The sequence below is a fragment of the Dasypus novemcinctus genome, chromosome 26, assembly GCF_030445035.2.
Source record: "Dasypus novemcinctus isolate mDasNov1 chromosome 26, mDasNov1.1.hap2, whole genome shotgun sequence".
Taxonomy (NCBI): domain Eukaryota; kingdom Metazoa; phylum Chordata; class Mammalia; order Cingulata; family Dasypodidae; genus Dasypus; species Dasypus novemcinctus.
Window position 1 is genome coordinate 10,067,376 of NC_080698.1, and position 20,023 is coordinate 10,087,398.

Here is a 20,023-nt window from a genome sequence, read left to right on the forward strand (position 1 = left end):
ACCCATGTACCTTATCCTGCCCCAAGTCAGAATTCCCAGGTCATTACCCAAGGAGAGCTTCAACTTTTCAGAAAACGCCAAGCACAATAGAATGCAAAAAATAGCAAATGCAGGTCAGAGGAACAGAAGATGAAGCCATCATGGATGGCTTCTTGTCTTCTGAAACTTTAAGTCTTAAGTCTTTTGTCTGTCCCTTTCCTCTGCCCCATCTCTCTTGCAAACACCTCCCTTTGCTCAGTCCTCTCTTCTCCCTCCTGCAGACTTTCATTTATATTCTCTCAGAGCAGAAAAATTTGAGATCTGTTGTAAGACTTGAAGATTAAGCTCTCAGATAAATCTGTGACACATATAATGATAAGAGCATGAAGGCTAAGCACAATGTCCTTCTGTTTTAGATTGAGAGCAGATTATTCTGGTGCTGGAGACCCATAAGCACTCACTTGCCACTTAGGCATAGAATGTTTCATTGATAAGTGTCACAGTTGCAGTTTGTCTCTTAAGAAGGCATCTCTCGGGAGCAGATGTGGCTCGAGCAGTTGGACACCCGCCTTCCACATGGGAAGTCCGGGTTGGGTTCCCGGTGCCTCCTAAAGAAGACGAGCAGACAAATGAGCAGACAATGAGTGGAAAAAACGAGCAGACAGATAAGGGAGCCATGCTGGGGTAGGGGTGGAAAGAATGTGAGAATAAAAAAAAGTCAGGCGGCAGACTTGGCCCAGTGGTTAGGGCGTCCGTCTACCACACGGGAGGTCCGTGGTTCAAACCTCAGGCCTCCTTGACCCGTGCGCAGCTGGCCCATGAGCTGTGCTGATGCACGCAAGGAGTGCCGTGCCATGCAGGGGTGTCCCCCATGTAGGGGAGCCCCACGCGCAAGGAGTGCACTCCATAAGGAGAGCCACCCAGCGCCAAAGAAAGTGCAGCCTGCCTAAGAATGGTGCCGCACACACGGAGAAATGACACAACAAGATGATGCAGCAAAAAGAAACACAGATTCCCGTGCCACTGACGACAACAGAAGCGGACGAAGAAGACGCAGCAGATGGACACAAAGAGCAGTCAACTGGGGTGAGGGGGAAGGGGAGAGAAATAAATAAATAAATAAATCTTAAAAAAAAAAAAGATTCAACAAGTAGACAAAAAAATTTTTTTTTAAATCTTAGGGAGATAAAGTAAAAAAAAAAGGCATTTTCATAACAAAGACCTAGTGACATTTTATAGTTCACAACATGCAACTCTAATACCCTTCTGTTCAAAAGGGACAGACGAGAGATTATACGATCAGCCATTAACCAGTCCTCTACCACACTGGTACATATTCCAGTTTTTCACTTCCATTATAAAAGAATAGTAGAGGATCAACTAAATTTATATCTCCTAAAATTTATTTTCTTCAACAATTAGTTCCATTCCCCCAAAAACCTGAGAGACTGCTTTAATTTTCATAGTTGTCTGTAGTGGAATCATAACCACTATGCCAAAGCAATTAAAAATGCTTTGGAGATGTGACTCAAGTGGTTGAGCACCTGCTTCCCACACAGGACATGCCAGGTTCCATTTCCAGTGCCTCCTAAAAAAACAAACAAACAAACAACATGCAAAACAAATGAAAAACCCAACTCAGGGAAGCTGATGTGGTCCAGTGGTTGAGTGCCAGTTTCCCACAAACGAGGTCCTGAGTTCAATGCCCAGACCTGGAACCTCAAAAAATAAAAATAAATAAATAAATAACTTTCATATTTACACACACATATATGTATGGTGTTATGAAGCAAAAATTTCTTTGGTCTCAAATCTTAGAGACTATAAAACATTGCAAATTAAGGTTTCAGAACCAAAAAACTTTCATATAAATATTGTTCGGTAAAGCTGGTCTCTAGGATCCTCTTCTGGTGACCTTATGTCGCTTCATTCTTTCAAATTTCAGTAATTCAGGAGGAATAATTTAAGCCTCTCTCAAGCCTGATATTAAGTACAGAGGAAAATATCCACCAACTTTCCAGAAACAAGCATTCTTCAGTTTTCAGTGTAGAATTCCACCTAGTTTTGTTTCATTTGGGGAAAGGGGTGGGGGGAAGGTAAAAGCAATATATTCACTGGGTTAAAAAAAAACCTCAAATAGTATATAGGAAGGTATAAAACTAAAAGTAAAAGCACCCCTCATTCTACCGGAGATTAACTCAATTTCATCGGAGATTAACTCTAAGCATGCTTTGACCTCTGGTTCTTGATCTACCTACTTTAAACATTTATCTACTATTTCTCTTTTAGAAAAGGTGAGTTTAGGGCATTTAAATCACCCTATCCTCCTCCCACCAATTCCTGCCCATCACTTTTTTTTTAATGATCACCTACATAGCTTTTTAAAAATACACTCAAATATCTCATTTCTTGTCCTTTAATCTGTCCACCTGACAGTATCCACCAGAATGACACATCCTGATAATGAATGAATACACAAGTCAGCATTTGACCTGACACATGAGCACCATTTAGAGGAACAAACTGCCCCCACTTCCCCCAAAAAAAGACTTTACACACACACCACTCCCACGTAAGTAAGGATTCCTAAAGGTGTACCTGATACTGGAAGGCACTCCTTAAGAGGGAGCAGCAGTCAAGTCTCCCAGCACCCTGCAGGCTACAGGAAGGACCAGTTTCCGAAAGACTCAAAGGGAAAGTCCTCAAAGAGGAAGGAAGAGGACTTGGCAACAGCAAAATAATGAGAACTAAAACCATTTTATTAACTTGACAAATAATCCATTTGAATGAGAATTTTAAAATAAACTACTTCTGGGAAAATGCTGTATGAATTTCTGTGACCAGAGGATTTTCCTGTTTATTTTATTCCTAGAATGAAATATATTTAAGTCCACAGACACAAAGTAATCAGTCATGTTCAGGGTCTGACACACAGGTACAAGTTTAATAGAACAGAAATCCTAATAGTAAAGAATGATACACCAGTCCTGCCACCAACCCTCAGAAAAAAGACCTAAAATTTTTTTTATGACCTTCCCCTGGCTATGTTGCTGTCAGACACTCAAAGACAAAGTACCCAATTCAAGTTCTGCTGTCTGGTTCTGACTACAGCATCGAGGTTTAACTATGGATGGCTCCAATGAGATTTAGTCCAGAATTTCTGGAGGCACGATCCACATAAGGAGACATCCCCAGAAAAGCCTCAATCCCCATAGGACAGTGGCCTTCCAGAGGTGGCTGCAGCTATGGGATGGCCAAACTAACTCCAGCTTACCCCAGGAAGGCGTGGCCAAGATTAAGCCAAAGGTTCTGGCTCTAGCCATTTGTCCTCCTGAAAGAGAATTCAGCGTGAACATTACTCCCAAAGTGCCCGCTTTGCTAGGAATCCACACAATCCAAAGCAACCTGACTAAATCCTATACCTTTGGCTGGGCCAAAATATAGGCCTAACATCCTGAGGAATGGAAAATAATTGTATTACATAGGAAGAAATAAAAACTGAAAGTTAATTTATTATAGGAAAAAAATAGGAATAGAAGACTGCTGAAGAGGCTGACCTCTACTGATTTTTCAAGTGGAAAAGAATTTGTCAATGTACTTCTAAGGTATCCAAAATGAATATGAAGGCCAAAAAAATGCAAAACATTCCTAATACCAGGAATTTAACTGTATAAATAACAACAGCCATATAGAACCTTGAAAATGATAAATGTGTCAAAGCACCAGAAGCAGATGCCAATGAAATCTGAAAGCATTCCCAACGTCACCCGTGACCCCATCTTTGCTGGGTGCATCTGCACATTCAAGATGTGAACACCCCCACATCCACACTCTGGTCCTCCTTCAATTCTCTCTCTTCCTTTTCAAGAGCAAAGTTGATAAAAGCTTCAGGAAAGTAAATATTTTAACTAGTCAGTGAGTAAAGAAAAACAGAAGAGAAATTCTCAATAGAGGTGATGGATTGCTTCTTTTATCTAATGACAGATACACGTTGTATGTAAAAAGGAATCCAACACAACTATATTTTCATATCCCAGTTTTGTTTAATTATATATATAAAAGAAACAACAACAACAAAAAAGGACTGGCAAGAAAAGCATCAAAATGCTAACAGTGATTATGCTAGGAATCAAAGAGGATTAAAATTTTTTTCCTATTTAATATTCTCCTGTATTTTCCACAATTTATATTAAACCAAAAAGATAATTTAAAATTCATCTTTTGGAAACAGATAGTGGTGATGATTGTACAAGATTGTGAAATTATGCAATGTCACTGAATTGTACACTTAACAGTTAAAATGGTAAATTTTGCCATAGATATTTTGCTACAATAAAAATATTTTTTAAAAATTTTAAAAATCTCATATCCAGGGAAGCGGACTTGGCCCAATGTATAGGGCATCCGCCTACCACATGGGAGGTCCGCGGTTCAAACCCCGGGCCTCCTTGACCCGTGTGGAGCTGGCCCACACACAGAGCTGATGAGCGCAAGGAGTGCCGTGCCACGCAGGGGTGTCCCCCGTGCAGGGGAGCCCTATGTGCAAGGCGTGCGCCCTGTAAGGAGAGCCGCCCAGCGCGAAAGTGCAGCCTGCCCAGGAATGGCGCCGCACACACGGAGAGCTGACACAGCATGATGCAACAAAAAGAAACACAGATTCCCCCGCTGCCGCTGATAAGGATAGACGTGGTCAGGGAAGAACACACTGCGAATGGACACAGAGAGCAGACAACTGGGGGAGGGGGGGAAGGGGAAAGAAATAGATAAAAAATAAATCTTTAAAAACAAAAACAAAACTTCAAATCCATAAAAAAAGTTCTCTTCTGAACAGTATCTGTATTGCAATAATAGTAAAAGACACCATCTCAAAAGGCCTAATCTGACTTAAAGTCAAAAAAGTTACAAACAACTCATATAAGAGAAAAAAAAAAGCTCTATAGCAAGTCAGAAAGATTCAGTTAGGATAAATAACAATTTTGATTAACTGTAATATCATTTTCTCTCAAAATCCAAAACTCTTAGAAGACAAGCAAAACCCTTAAACATCAAAAACTTGGATAATCATGAAACTTGTTAACTTCTTCAAGACACACAAGTCTGGGAGCCTTGGCAACAGAGAAACAGAAATGGAGAAACTTGATGAAACTACTGCCCTCTATAATCTCAAACAGACAAAATATTCTTAATTAACTCAAACCAAAACTTGGTGAGGAGGAGTAAAGAAATTAAAATACTTCTGAAAAACGTGTAGTTGGAGGGATAGTTGATTACTCCCAATTTCAGGGAGTCACATGAGATTAGTAATGGAAAGAAAAGGTGAAACACTCTGGTACTCATTGGGGAGGGCTTAGTAAACAAGCATTTGCCTCTAAATGCTTTAGTATAGCTGTTTTGCAAGACAAAAAACTGACAAGCCAGCCCACCCCATCAACAGACCTAGGAGATTTTCATTGGTATGCCCACACAGATCACCCTGTATGACCTCCTACTGGAGCTTAAGCAGATCTTCAATACAAGAGTTATCCTTATTATTCATTCCTAGAACACAAGATGATACCACTGGATAAAGGTTACTCCCAAACAAAATTCTATTACATTTCTATAGGTCTGTTTGCTGATTTTTCTTTTTCCCATTTAGGTACCAAGGGAAGACATAAGTACTCACAAGAATCACCCCTAATTCTGTTTATCTGATTCTTCTTCCTTGCCTCCCATAGAGTTCTGCAAAGATTGAGTCTTGAATAGTGATGGACCAAGAGAAGAAACAGCTGCCTCTTAACCTAGTAGTCATATTCTTGGGCCCCTCTCAAAGGGCCCAAGTCTGGCAATGACTCCTCATTGTATGTCTGATTCGAAGAACACATTCACAAGAAAAATACTCAATTTCCATTTTCCACTTTAAGGCATTACAGGAACATCTGTCCTAACTAACATGAAGAGTAATTCCCAAGGAGCACAGTAGGAGACATATTTCTGTTCTTACAGATACTAGCCCATTAGAGGTTCCCACTGGGCCATTCATCTTGCCCTAAGGTTTTGCTGGGAATCCCTCACTGAAGGGCATTTTCATTATGGTTCTATTTTGGATAACACATACTTTCAATCAGGAACTTAAAATTCACATTCCTAACAAGGACTGATTGGCTGTAAATTGGCACCGTCACTTATATATTTAGTGAAGTTGAGTACCAATTCCATATGATCCAGCTATTCTATCCCTAGGTATACACAACACACACAAGTAGGAGAATACTGTAAATGTCATAGCAGCATTGCTAATGAAACTGGAAGCAATCTAGGTCAATAATGGAATAGGTAAGTTGTGGTATATTCATATAGCAGAACACTATACAGAAAGGGAATGAATTGCTACACACAATGTGGGTGAATTTCACAACTATAATGCTAAAAGAATACACACAATGTCAACCATTTACGCAAAATTTAAAAGCAAGCGAAACTATGTTGTTTAAAAATTCAAAGGTAGAAAAAAAAAACCGAGAAAGTGATTATCAGAAAAGCCAAAATAGTAGTTATCCCTAGGAGTTGAGAAGCTGTGACCAAGAAGGGACATGTGTAGGGTTCAGGGGTGCTAGCATTATTCTATTTCTTGAATAAATGGTAGCTACACAGGGGTCCACTTTCAATTTTTCACTAAAAATCAGATCCTTTGAATTTATATACCTAGGTATTTCACAAATTTTAAAAATAAAAGGAAAAAAAATCAACTTTCTGACAGCCCACCAGTTCCACCCTCCTCTCCCAACCCCACCCCCATACCATTTCAGCAAAGCAAGAGGTCAACCTATCATTTCTTCATGCAGTCACTTCAGTTTAATAACAGAAATCACAATCCAATGTGGGAATTAGGAAAAACAAAGGGAGTATTTAAGTGAAGTAAAACATCTGGAACAAAATGCAGGGTAACTAAATAAAAGTAACAGAAAAGAAATACCTCACTCTGAAGTTAATGGAGAAATAAACCATCACAGATAAAGGGTAGCTATTTAAAGAGTAGACAAGAAAGAAACATGGCATATCAAGACAAACCACAACTGATTAAATTAAGAAGAACACATGAAAACCAGAAGGAAGACAACCCTGATTTTGAAGGTGCCATAAAGAAGGATAAACACTCCAAAAGCCCCTGACCTTGGTTACCTTTTTTGGAAAAAGCAATCCATATTTACAAGGAAATTCAACCATTATATGATTTTCTGTTTGAAATTGCAACATAAGGAGGACATGGGATGTGGAATGCAGATGTTCATAAATTACTCATCAGAGAACTAGAAGGTCATTTCCTAACAGGTAAAATTTAGTCGGTGAAGTAATGAAAACATTATCTACAAATGACAAGTTAACAGGCCTCACACTTAATAATTAAAAACAAAAATATTCCAGAACAGTTCTAAAACATATATTAAATTTTTAAATATCTCCTGGATAAACGTGACTGCTTTTTCTCTGAACTATTTATATTTAGTTCCTCAGGAAAGCTAATAACTTATCATGTTAAAGCCATCCAAGAAACAACCTGTGACTGAATTCCAAGATGCAGTTCTCCCACCTTTTCAATTTTTCAGCACCAAGTATGACTGACAGAATTTGTAATGTTTCAGTATTATCAGAAAAAACTGCACACATATCTCCAGCATATGAACGATTTTAACTCACCAGTCACCATGTTGCATGTATTTCTGCTGCTTGTCCTGAGTTCTTAAGACTTGTAACATTCTGAAGAAGACAGAACAAAGAAGTTCCTTCCATCCTCAGCCTCTTTTTAAGTTTTAACTTTGTTCTCAAAATAATACAGTATATTATAACTACCCCCATCATTATCAAATCTGACAGTAATTTTATTTTTTCTTAGCTTCCCTTTCCTTAATCTTAATGAAGCAAGACTGTAAAACAAACTAGTAGGTGTTTTGTCTTAGGGGGAAAAAAAGGTGCACATTTCTCTAAGTCAAATCTGGCACCGGAACACATTACTGGGGTTGAAATAAGGGCTGAGAAGGACTGAAACCCTAATCAAAAGTGGCGTTTGCAGAGATTTTAGGAATTTTTGCAAAGACAGATTTTAGGTTTTTTTGCTGGGGAATCTGGTTAAATTAAACAAAGGCAAAGCACTAAATCACAGGTTATTCAATTTTGTTTTGGGCAACTTTTGGCTAAGGCACCCGAGCCCACAGTCTGATAAACTACAAGCCACTCCCACCCACGCGAAGAAAAAGCTGCACTAAAGGATTTAAAGTGGCATTTTAGAGCCCAGAGGGTTTCACATTGTCCAAAGAAGAGGATCCCGTTCCGGAGCGCACAGGTGGTGACGTGTATGTAAGAGTTGCGCTTATGGAAAAATTGGTTTCTAATAGCAAGACATACTTCTGAAGGGCCTTCTAGGATTAACCTTTCCTCTCCAGCACAAAGCATCAGAACAAGGTGAGTAGAAGGGGGATGGGGGAGGGATGGGGGACATCTCGCTTCCCTCACAGGCCAGCAGAGCTCAGTTTCCGAAGCAGGACAGCGCCCTCCCCAAGCACCCACCCAATACTTGGGCCTCGGGTCACCGCATTTCTTGGGCAGAACGGGCAGTCTCATCCGCTTCACAGAAGAGCGGGGCCGCAAGCCAGACGCCAGAGCCGGTTGGGTTCTTCCCAGAAGGGAGCCACGGAGGCCCGGGGACGTCACCAGCCTCCGGAGCAGGAAGGACCCAACCAGCAATCGTCCGAGCTAGCCGCGGGCTCGCCACCCCCTCAGCGCAGCAAAGGCGCCCTGCGCGCTCTCGCGGCGACGCCGCCACCCAACAGCAGGGCGCGCACCCCAAATCCGGGGGTCGCGGGCGGGCGGGCGCGCGCCCCGGAAAACCACTCTGGTCCACGGGCCGGAGCTCCGGGAGCCGAGACATCCGGGACGGGAACGCGCACGTCAGCGGCCACGCGCACCGAGAGGGCCGCACAGCGCGCGCGCCCCCGCGCGCACACAGACTTGGCCGCGCGCGAACACCAGCGCGCGCGCGCCGCGCCCACCCGAATCGCCAGCCCACCCTTCCCCCACACACGGGCAGAAGACGCGCGGGTCCAGGACGTTCTTGGCTCCGGGGCCGCCCCGACGTCTCCTGGGCCCAGCGGCCACGACCCGCCCGCCTCCGCCCGCCGTTGTGTGGGGTGGGCCCGCAAAGCCGAACCAGCGGCCTCGACGCATCCCGTCCCGGCCAGAGCCCTCACCCGGCGACGTCGCCGCCGCCGCCGCTCTGCCCTCCGGCCCCGCTGAATCGTCTGGGGCCTCGGTTTTGCTGTCGCTGCTCCAAGACCAACAGGATTTTCCCCTCACAGCTCCCTGGGCGCCATCTTACATTCAACCCTTACAGCCAATGGGTGCCGAATACCCCTCTCGCGAGAACCAGAGTATCCGATCCCGCGAGAGCTGGGAGTGCCTCCCGGCCAGACTTAAAGGGAACGCTTCAGTCCGGGAGGGAAGCCGCGCCTCAGGCTGCAAAGGCTACGAGCTGGGCTCGGTGGGTGGAGCGGATCGCCTCACCATGTGGGGAGGAGTCAGGGCTTAGCCGAGGACCCTGGGTAGGGTCCGGGCTCGGCCGGGGCTCCTAGCTCGCTGCTTGGACCCACCTTCCACCGCCCACCAGGGCCTCCCTTGGCCGCGCGGCCCCACGCGGGGCGGAGCCCGACCTGGCCCAGCCTCTCGCTTAAGGTGGCCCGCCACAAGCCCCTAGCCTGGGCCAGGTGTTCCTCCCCACGCCCCGCCTGAGAAGCCCCTAGGTCGCTCACCTACTGGGGGCCCCAGCTTTTGAGAACCCCACCAGGTGCCGCACCCGGGGTCCGGCCTGCCGCGGTCTGGTCCACCTTAAAGGGGGCATAGGGTGGCCGTGTGTTTGTATACAGGAAAAATGTGGAGGGCATTAAAGCTGCAGATACATGCAGGCTTCGCCCCAGGCCCGCCACCCCCCGGAGGTAGACCAGCATGCGTGGCTCCTTGCCTTCGGGTTTTTCCTTCCCTGGCAAGCTCCCCTGAGTCCTTTGCTGTTCCCCCTCAGAAGTCACTTCTGGGAACAAGTCTTGTGCTGAGGCCCAGCCTGGGTCTGGGACTTCCCAACCCCCACATAGACCCCAGTTGCCACCTCTCCCCCATGGTGGCGGGTCGCCTCTGTCTCCCCCACAAGCTGAATTTGGAGAGTCACTGCAGCATTGCTGGCTCATCTCACTGTGCCTGGCACATAGCAGACACTCAATAACTATTTGCTGAGTGATCAGACTGGGTGCCAGGCCTCTCTTCAGGTGCCTAGGCTTCCAGGTAGGCACAAACATTCCAGATTCCTCTGGCAAAGGGCTGACAGAGGCAAGGCTGTACCCCAGGACCCGCCACTCCCTCAGACCAGGTGCAGAAAATACAGAATCAGGCCCCGCCCTTGACCACCAAGAAGTGCACCAGAGGTTTCAAAGCTGTCAGTCCTGCTCCACCTGGGGGAAGTCCGTTCTCATGGACAGTATATGTGCATGGTACACACAACCCACACACAAGCAGCGTCTCCAGAGCCCTCAAATGCTATGAGGGCAGATGGGTATGTAACACACAGACTCCAGGGAGATTTTGCTGTTCTTTATTGTCAGGGAGTCTAGGGTAAGGAGGATATCCTCAGCTCCTAGGACCAACAAGTAGGTCCACTGGGTCTCCAGTTCACACTTTCCCTGGGTCCTCCTTCAGTGTGACCGTCCGGTTGAAGACAAGCTGGAGGGCAAAGAGAGAAGAATGACCACTAACCTAGAAACGGGTCAGGAGGTCCAGGTGGGTCTCAACAGACATACCCGCCCCCTCCATCCCCCCCTCCATCTCAGACAAGCAAAGGACCAAGGGTCTGGAGGCCTGGGTTCTCAGTGTCTTTGTGACTTTGGATGAGAGACTGGATGACTCTGGGCCATCTTCTGAGGAATAAGAAAGGCAGGGTCCAAACACAACTTTATGCAAGGACTTAACCTTTGAGCCTGTTTCCTCGTCAGTAGAACATGAACCACCCTCATTTGGTGAGAATTAGCTGAGGGAATGTGGGCAGAGCTCTTGGCATAGGGAATGAAGGCAACCACTGTTGTTGCTGGAAGGGGCAGGCAGAAGCCAAGCACCTGTCCTTGGCAGCTATCTGGATCCACAGAGAAGTACCCAAGACGCTCAAACTGGAACTTGTCAAAGGGGTTTGCAAGGGCCACAGAGGAGTCCACTAACGCTGCCTCCACCACTTGTAGCGACGCCTGTGGGCAAGGAACTCAGATGACCATCTAGCCAGAGAAGCCCACCACCCTCACCCCACACCTCATGAGCCTACCGGGTTCAGGTCACTTAAGAATCCACCAGGCACTTCGGCAGGATCCTCAGGGTTTTTGTGCTGGAATCTGCAGGGAGATTAAAAGATCAGACGTCAGCTAGGCAGCCACAGCAGGCAGTGTCCCTCTTGTGCTTGCCACCACCCCAGCACTGTTCCTCACAGTCGCTCATAGAGGCGAATCTCGCATGTCAAAGGCTGTGACACCCAGTGAATGAAGGCTTTAGGTTTCTCTCCAGCATCTGCCCGTCTGCAGGTCACCTCCAGGTTCTCTACACACCCACTGGGGCCCTGGAAACGGAGACGGGGTGGGGATGGGGGGCGGAGAGGAACAGGTCACACCTGAGGGCTACCATGGGGACTGCAGATTGTACTGACACCAGTAGGCACTGCAGTAGGAAGGCCACAGCTGGCTCTCACCTTGACAATGTGCTGCAGCTCAATGACATAGCCTGTGTGCCTCAGGCCCACAGGCTGGCTCCATGCCAGGCGCTTATATCCTGGCTCTGGCTCCTGGAGGTAGGAAATGGGGTAATACAAGAGGCTGCAAGGGTCGGACAGGTATGAGAGGCTTCTCCCCCACCCCCATGCCTGAAGCAGGAAGTAGATGGGCTGACAGAATGAGGAGATAAAAGGGACCTCAGGACCAGGCTCAGCAGCAAACAAGACCCGCCCCCTCCCATTCACCTCCTTGAAGTCTGTCTGCTCGATGAAGATGACAGATGCAAAGGGAACGTGGTGGAAACCCTTGGTCTCATCAGCTGGGAAATTGGGCACCTGGATGTCCAAGGACTATGGCAGAAACCAGGTGTCTGACTCACGACAGGCACTGGAACCCCCATGCCTAGGGCCTGGTGCACGTCCCACCCACACACTGAGGTAGGCCCACCTTGGCAGCAGGAAAGTTGGTAATGACAACTCGTAGTGGCTCCAGCACAGCCATGGCCCGTGGGGCTGTGTCATTCAGCACATCACGCACACAGGCTTCTAACAGATGTGGCTCCATTGTGGTCTGTGCCACTGTCACCCCCACCTGACAGGAAAGGTCAGCATCAGTCATGGCCATAAGCTCAGCCCCCACCTGCCCTCCCAGCCCCCTGGGCTGTACCCGGGCACAGAAGTTGTTGATGGCCTCAGGCGGAAAGCCCCGTCGTCGCAGGGCTGTGAGTGTAAAAAGCCGTGGGTCATCCCAGTCCCTATGGGTAAAAGGAGTGAGAAGGACTTTTAGGAACATGTTCTACCAGGACCACCAGCCTGTGATTAGCCAAACAGCCACACTTACCGTACAGCACCAGCTGCCACAAGCTGGAGGATCTTCCTCTTAGAGACAACGGCATAGTGTAGGTTGAGGCGGCCATACTCCCACTGCACGGGGCAATAGACATCCAGTGCATTGCACAGCCAGAAGTAGGAAGAGCGTCTGGAGTGTGAGGGTGGGGTCAGGATTAGCCATCTCTGGGGTCAGGGATGGACCCCAGGAAGGGCTGCTGGAATCCCACTGGCCTTACCCACCCATGTGCCCAACTCCCTCACCGGGCCTGGAATTCCTTGGTGCAGAGTGAGTGAGTGATATGCTCGATGGAGTCACAGAGGCAGTGCGTGTAGTCATAGGTGGGGTAGATGCACCTGCAGGGCACAGGCAGTGGGCCCCTCGATCCAGCCCCACGCTGCCCACCACACTGCTCCACAGTCCAATGACCCATCCCATGCCCACACCTACCAGGTGTCCCCTGTGCGGTGATGCGGTGTGTACTTGACTCGATAGGCCACAGGGTCCATCTTACCATCCTCCATTACCAGCTTCATTCTCAGCGTGGCCTCACCTTCTGCAAACTTGCCCTTGTGCATCGCCTGAGGGGAGTGAGGACTCAGGCTACCTCTAAGTACAAGGCACCCCATCCTCAGCATCCTGATCCACCAAGACCCAGCTGCCCCTCCAGGACCCCACCTCAAACAACAGCAACGATTCTTCGATGGGACGGTCCCTCCAGGGCGAGGGCAAGGGGTTGTGGCCTTTGAGCTCTTCCCCTCGCTGATGGCACACATAGGCATGGCCCCTGTGGGGAAAGCGTGTAAGCTTCCAGCATGGACGTGACCTTATTAGCCTGCCTTGGCTCCATGTCTTGGCCCTGGCCTTACCTGCGGATGAGCTCCAGAGCCCAGGCGTACAACTGCTCAAAGTAGTCAGAGGCATAGGTCACCTTGTAAGGCGTGTAACCTGGGGCAGACCGAGATAAAGCATGAGCAGCCAACTAGCGACACTTAATGGCAGGCCATGGTCCAAGGAAAGGACCACCGACCACCAGCCCTGCCCAGGCCTTGCCCAGCCCATACCCAGCCAGGCCACCATGTCGCAGATGGCAGTGAAGAACTTTGCTTCCTCCTTCTCAGGGTTGGTATCATCAAAGCGCAGAAAGCAAATCCCATTGTTGGCCTAGGGGAGTTGCACTTCTGTAAGTTTTCACATCACTGGCCCCACAGTCCAGCTCATCAAACTGGGACCTCCTCAGAGCTCTCCCAGTTCACAATCGAAAATACCTTCAAGAGCGTCTCTCATTTTCCTGCACCTAAATGCTCCAGATTAAGCATGTCATATAACATCTTGGGATGGATAATGTAGCCTCTTCCTAAGCTAAGGGGATGTACTGGGGATTCCCCCAAATTTGAACTCGCTGTCTCACCTCAGGGCTTTTTCCCAAGGAGATCACTGATTCCTGAGCATGTGTCACACATGTGGTTCCTCTCCATGGCCTCCACCTACTCTAGTCATAGTATCAGGAGCAGCAGGAAAGACGGTATCCAGTCATGGGGGCAGTAAGTGTTTACCTTGCTTCCCAGGACCCCAGGCACGTGCTCACCTTGGCATAGCCAAAGTTGAAATTGATGGCTTTGGCGTGTCCAATGTGCAGTATTCCATTGGGTTCTGGTGGGAACCGGGTACGCACCTGAGATAAGGGTGATGGGAAGAGGAATGAGGGCAGAGTTTGGACCACCCTAAAGGAGCCGATGCTCCTTCCCTGGGAGGCCATAGTTGTGGATGAAATAGGACAATATGGAGGCAGACCAAGGACCCAGGCACATGCTGGTGGCATTAGCTGGCCTGGCCATACTCCCACACACCTGCCCTCCGGTGATCTCCAGGTGCTGCTTCAGTAGATTCATGGTGTGTGCAGTAGTCACGTAGCCCGCGGTCTTGTAGTTCTCACCTGACAGAACCAGAACAAGGGGCCCTCAGGTTGCAAGGGTCACTGCTGGGACGCAGTCCTCCCCAAGTTTTCAACCCAACTGCTTACCAGGTTTGTGGAACTTGAGTGCCTCCCCCCGGAGCTGTTCCATCAGGGACAGAGCCTGGCCAGCAGCTTCGCCTATGAAGATACCGAAGATGACTTATCCTCTGGATATAGCTAGCATATTCAACTCAATTAAGAGCACCACCCCCAACCAGAACAGAACCTAACAGGCCCCTCTTCTCCCAACCTCAGAGACAAGTAGTACAGAGTCAGACTCCTGAGGCAGAAAGCAGGTAGGGTGTTGAAAAAGCCAAGGGTCTGAGAAGCTGGGCTGTAAGGACTTGTCAGGGGCAAGGCTCAGAAGTCAGAAAGCTGGCTGCAATGGAGCTTCAAGCCTCTCACCATTCGACACATCCTTGGTTGTCCTCCGGTCTGTTTCTTCTGGCCGAGCCTTCACCACCTGAGAGAAGCCCAGAAGCTGCATGAGGGTCTCTCCTGGGCAGGATTTTGGGATCACTGGAGCCAGACAGTCCCTTCCCCAGCCTGAAGTCTCACCAGATCCCACTTTACCCCCAGGGGACCCAGGGCAACAACCAACCCCACCTTGGGCTTCTTCTCCAGATCAGCCTCCATCTTGGGACCCAGAAGGTGGAGGACCTGAGCAGAGACTAGAGTCAAGCCTGGGACAGAACTGTCCTCTTTCAAGGACCCGCTCACCCAAGGGTTTCCTGGCTTGTCTCCCAGCCCTGCCTAGGAGGAGAACCTGCCTAGCTTATCCCACCTCTGTTCCTCACGTAGTTCTGCTGGCCTCAAGTGTGCCCTCTCTCCTGCAAGTCCATACTAGGCCCAGGAAACAAGAACTGCCATTTAAAGAAAGGAACCGTGTGTCCAGTATCAAGATAAGTAATCTCCCTCAACATCACTCTCTTGTGATTCTATACCAGTATACTGGGCTAAGGCCACATCACCCCTATTTATAAAAAGAAGAATCCGAGATTCAGAGTAAAGTAATTCCCCACAAAGTAGGCTCAGCCCAGAGGCCCAATCTTTCGGTATCCACCCAGGTGATGCCCCCTCCACATCGGGCTCTATTCTCCGCTGCCAGAACAGGAGCAGGGTCTCCTCCCTGCTTTTATCTCTCAGTAGATGCTAGGCCCTGCTCATGCCGGCTTCAGCTCAGGGAGGTGCCCACCTGCATGTCCACTTCATGCTTGATCACTTTGCCATCTGCCCACTTGAGCACTGCCCGAGCCTCTCCTAAAAGCACGGGTACAAGGAACTGCAGGAAACCAAAGGAGGACATTTTCCACCCTCCCTCAAAGGAAGGTCCTAGTTTATTGCAGGAACCAGAGCCTGGGCCCAACCAGACCACTTTTAAGTTGCTCCTGCCCTTCCCTCCACCTTCCTTTCCTGCCCAGAAGAGAAGACATGACCAGAGCAAGACAGGTCCCAGCCCAGGCTGTGCTCACCCATCAGCAGCCCCATGTTGAAATGGTAACGCTGTGCCAGGAGCTGGGGCTGGTGCCGGCTTATGACAGCCTCCACCTGTAGAAAACCCACGTGGTTCAGAAAAGCCCCTTCAGAGACGCTCTAGGGGCCCACACCCTCACCTGGGTCCTCCAGGGTGAAGAAGCTGAGCCACTCCTTCCCAGCACCAGTACTGGGGAAGCAGCCAATACCCAGGGAAAGACTCACAGCCTCCTCGATCTGCTCTGGGGTCACCATGACGCCTACGCCACATTCCTGCTCAAAGTCCACAGTGTCAAGTGGATCCAGGGGGTGACTCCGTACATACTCAAGGGCAGCTAGAAAGAAGAGCCAATGAGTTTGTGGGCTCTCAGTTCCAAGAAGTAGAGTGACAGGTCCCCAATCCCATGAGACCTCCACTGAAGCCTGACTTCCTGGGAGACAAGGCCCAGGAAAAGCCCTGAGGTCAAAGGGAAGAAGCACATGCTCTGCCAAAGGGGTCCTCCTCACAACTAGACAGCTCCCCTCAATCCTACCAAGGGCCATCTGCAAACCTCAGGGCCAAGACCCTGCTTCAGGGGGAAGTGCAGAACTGGGGACCTAGGAACTGAGGGGAGGGGTTCAAGGTGGAACTAGCCGGACAGGCAAGGGTCTCACCGCTCAGCTGCGCCTCGGTGTGGATCTTCTTACTGGCGACATAGTCCACGAGGAAGGGGAGGCGCCGGGGATCCTTGAGTCGCGAGGCCAAGCCATACAACAGGGTGCCGGTAGCCTTGTCGATGGTGGAGCCCAGAGCCTGCTGAGCCTGGGGTCAGAGGGATCAGGAGACAAGCCCCAAGCCCAGTGAGAAAGGCAGGAGCCGGACAAGGTGGAGAAGCCGGAGTCCGGGTCCCGCCAGGCGCCGCGCTGGGGGCAGAGGTGGCAGGCCCGGCCGCGGCCAAAAAGGGGCACGTACCTGGGTCGCCGCCTCGCGCAGCTGCGCGCTCAGAGTCGTGTTCTTGAGCGTCTCGCGAGCTTTGTGCTCGCTGAGGCCGAGGCCGGTGAAGAGCGACAAGGAGTCCGGAGTCGCCATTGCCGGAACACCGGAAACAAGGAAAAAAAAACAAAAAACACTTGGGGGCCGATCTGCGCATTGGCATTCGCCCCCTGACCAATAGGAGCGCGAAGCTGCGGGGGCGAGCCAATGGGCTCCTTCCTTGGGCGGGAGCGGGGCTGTCCGCGCCATTAAAGGGACCCGGGGGCCCAAACCCGGTGCTGCGTTTCCGCTTCCGCGACTCGGGTCTCGGGCTACCTGAAGGCGAGGCACGGGGACGTTAGGTAGGGTCGAACTGGACTTTAGGGAAGATTTGCCTGGAAAGAGGCTACTTAGCACTGAGGGAGGACGCAGACGCAGGCGTAGCCTTCTGCACTTCGACTTTTCTCCTCCAGCTCTGGGATCTAGGTCCCCATGTAGTTGTCAAGGAGCAAATATGATAGTTGGTCCCTATCGCATTTTTGGCGTCAGAGCTTTGGAGTTGTCATGGAAACAGTGGAGCAAAATGAAGCGTAGGAAATCCCTGATCAAGTCTACTGCACGGAAAATATGCCGAATGGCCGATGGAGGTGCCCAGTGAGTCCAGCACTTTTCAGGCGCTCACCTTGTCACCCTCCGACATGCCAGGCGAGGAGAGGGAGGGGTTTGGGCCAGATCGGCTATCACGGGGGTTCTGTGATGATTTGATTTAAAAGTTCTGACGCATACTCCCTTGCCAAAGCACGCAAATATTACACAAGCCACAGAAAATGAGATCTTGAAATTATTTGCAGGTCTTTGAGAGGATGTTTTATTGAGGTTGGGATAGTTTGGGGCAGAGGAGGTGGAATCCTCAAGATTAAAACTATTGTCCTTGGGGGTCTCCCCCTTGCTCCCACCCCAATCCGTCTCTTACTGGATTCCTAGGACCTACTGGATGTCTTCAGGCTAAGAGAAAAAACCCCATCTCTGTTGGGGGTTGGGGAAACAGGAGCTGCTGCTGGGGGGTGGGGTGTGATGAGGGGCTCCCCAAATTTGAGTTTGGAGTTTAGGTTCTTGGAGACCTTGGCATGGCTTAAACTCCTGGACCTTCAAGGACTGGGCAGGATCCTGAGTGCAATCTCTATTTAAATTCCGTGTCCTGCTTTGTGGCCACAACCCACTCATGACCAAGGTCCATGCCATGTTCTGTCCAAGTCCAGCCTTGTGTTCTGGGGCTTCCCACTGCCCTGTGGCCCCAGCCTGATACCCAGCCCAGCCCTGGAGTCTCAGCACACAGAAGGCTAGGTGCAAGCACGAAGAGAGATGCAGCCCAGTGGTGTGCCAGAGACACGCACCAGGAAGCAGAGCCATAGCACACCAGCCCGGTACTGAGCCTGCAGGTGCCCAGCCCATCACAAACATGCCATGATGATCAGAGCCCCACAGAGTGCCTGCCACTGCCAGTCTCCTCTGCACCTGATATCACCTAAAGATCCACTGCAGGCAGTGGATGTGGCTCAAGCCGTTGAGTGCCTACTTCCCACATGGGAGATCTCGGGTTCAGTCCCCAGTGCCTCCTAAAAACGAAAAAACGAACAACAAGCAAACAAACAAAAAAGGCCAACTCAGGGGAGCTGATGTGGCTCAGTGGTTGAATACTGGCTTCCTGCATGTAAGATCCCATGTTCAATCCCCAGCCCCAGTACCCATCACTGCTGTACCATCACTGAGGCCTGCATGTTTGGTGGTGACCCCTTTAGTGGGGAAGGGGTCTACACCTCCTTCCCTAATTCCCTCATGGTTGGTGCCTACCCTGTGGGGACCCTGTGGCTCCAGTCGCAAGTGGCAGTGGCAGAACCAGAGGTGGCCAGCCAGTCGTCTGGAGCCCTGCAACCCGCACAGAGAAGGACCATGAGGTTGCGTGGGCCCAGCCATAAGGATCAGTCTGCCTGCAGGGGCCGCTGGCACTGCTTCCAGAGAAGTCAAGAGAGAGGTGACCAGGGAGAGAAGCCAGGCAATGATGAGAAAGGCCCAACTGCAGTATGGGAAGAAGCAGGGGACACATCCCTGCAGCAAAGGTCAACAGCACAGAAGTAGAAGAGTGGTGCAGGGAGACGTGGCAGCCCTGTGCAGACGCCACAGAAGTATAGTGTGGCAGGTGCAGCAGCAACAGGGCTGCAGTCAGAGGCAGACAGAGCCCCCTGATCAGTGTGTCCAGCACCTGTAGAATGCCAGTGGCCAGGCTCCCAGGAATTTGGGGCTGCACACAGTAAAGCCCAGCACAACTTTGTTGCAGCCCTTGCCCAGCAGGCCCTCCAGTAGTTATCACAGCTGTTATCACAGCTGTCAGCACCAGCTTTGCAATTCCACCATTATTGCAGGGTCACAGACCCAACTCTCCAGGCTCCTCTCCATGGCCAGCAATCCCACACAGTCCTGGTGCTGTTGTCCCCACAGGAAAAACTGGCATTGGTCACTGCATTAGCCTTCTCCAGGAGCTCTCTGTGCTCACCACCATCCCCAAGCCCAGGTGAGGCTGAGCGGTACCAATGGTGGCTTCTGTGCCACCATCTTCTGTGTAAGATTGTGGCCCGATAGGCTTGGGAGTAAGAACCCTGCCTAGCCTGTTTTACTCCCTCTCTTGCTTCTCTGAACACCTGCCCCCTGAGTACCTTCACTCCCCATTTCCCTCCTGTTGGAGATATTCACCCCTGCCCCCGTGCAACAGGAGAGAGGAGGAGATAGCATTATCCACAAAGGGAGTCAAAGGGCTTTTCACAAGATTTGCCCCTGCTCTGTGTGGCAGAGGCCTTGATTGGGGGACAAGTCTGCAGGCCTATTATGGGTGAACAGCCTGGGACCACTGTCAGGACCTAAGGTCTCAGTGGAAGTGATGGCCCGGCAAGGCCCAGCACCCTCACTCCCAAGGGACATCTTCTGAGTTTAGCCCTGCTTCTGTGCTTTTCTCCCCCGAGGGATCTTGATAGTGCTCAAACCACTAAGGAGACGAAGGAAGACCTAAGAACA

At 49.8% G+C, this 20,023-nt stretch overlaps 2 protein-coding genes across 4 annotated transcripts in view; both read right to left on the reverse strand.

Moving 5' to 3' along the window:
• QRICH1 (glutamine rich 1) overlaps window positions 1–9,664 on the reverse strand; it is a 48,713-nt gene extending 39,049 nt beyond the window's left edge. The window contains exons 1-2 of one of the 3 annotated variants that reach the window (XM_004451912.4): window positions 9,204–9,629; window positions 7,657–7,716 (exon numbers count right to left, since the gene is read on the reverse strand). The gene's annotated coding sequence lies outside the window, so the exon portion shown is untranslated. Of the gene's footprint in view, window positions 1–7,656; window positions 7,717–8,523; window positions 8,928–9,203 lie in introns of those variants that run through there. The other 2 variants (XM_004451913.4, XM_004451911.5) reach the window with 2 other exon arrangements.
• Window positions 9,665–10,575: 911 nt separating this feature from the next.
• QARS1 (glutaminyl-tRNA synthetase 1) lies at window positions 10,576–17,108 on the reverse strand. The gene is made up of 24 exons (XM_004451910.4): window positions 16,958–17,108; window positions 16,660–16,807; window positions 16,231–16,340; window positions 16,005–16,080; window positions 15,728–15,792; window positions 15,139–15,192; window positions 14,938–14,995; window positions 14,599–14,670; window positions 14,426–14,511; window positions 14,164–14,250; window positions 13,640–13,739; window positions 13,445–13,523; window positions 13,254–13,362; window positions 13,026–13,156; window positions 12,839–12,931; window positions 12,588–12,725; window positions 12,414–12,501; window positions 12,195–12,338; window positions 11,993–12,097; window positions 11,726–11,818; window positions 11,469–11,596; window positions 11,309–11,375; window positions 11,109–11,234; window positions 10,576–10,719 (listed from the first exon to the last, which is right to left on the reverse strand). The coding sequence occupies exons 1-24, from the start codon at window positions 17,072–17,074 to the stop codon at window positions 10,669–10,671; spliced, it is 2,325 nt and encodes a 774-aa protein (XP_004451967.1). The 5' UTR covers window positions 17,075–17,108; the 3' UTR covers window positions 10,576–10,668.
• Between the last annotated feature and the right edge of the window lie 2,915 nt (window positions 17,109–20,023).

Excerpts from the sequence above, each read along its gene's own strand:
- QARS1 (XM_004451910.4), bottom strand. The coding sequence starts at position 17,074 with ATGGCGACTCCGGACTCCTTGTCGCTCTTCACCGGCCTCGGCCTCAGC. Across the intron at positions 11,597-11,725 it reads AGCTGCAGCACATTGTCAAG|GGCCCCAGTGGGTGTGTAGA; the intron begins GTGAGAGCCAGC and ends CTCCGTTTCCAG. Across the intron at positions 10,720-11,108 it reads CAGATAGCTGCCAAGGACAG|CTTGTCTTCAACCGGACGGT; the intron begins GTGCTTGGCTTC and ends TTTGCCCTCCAG.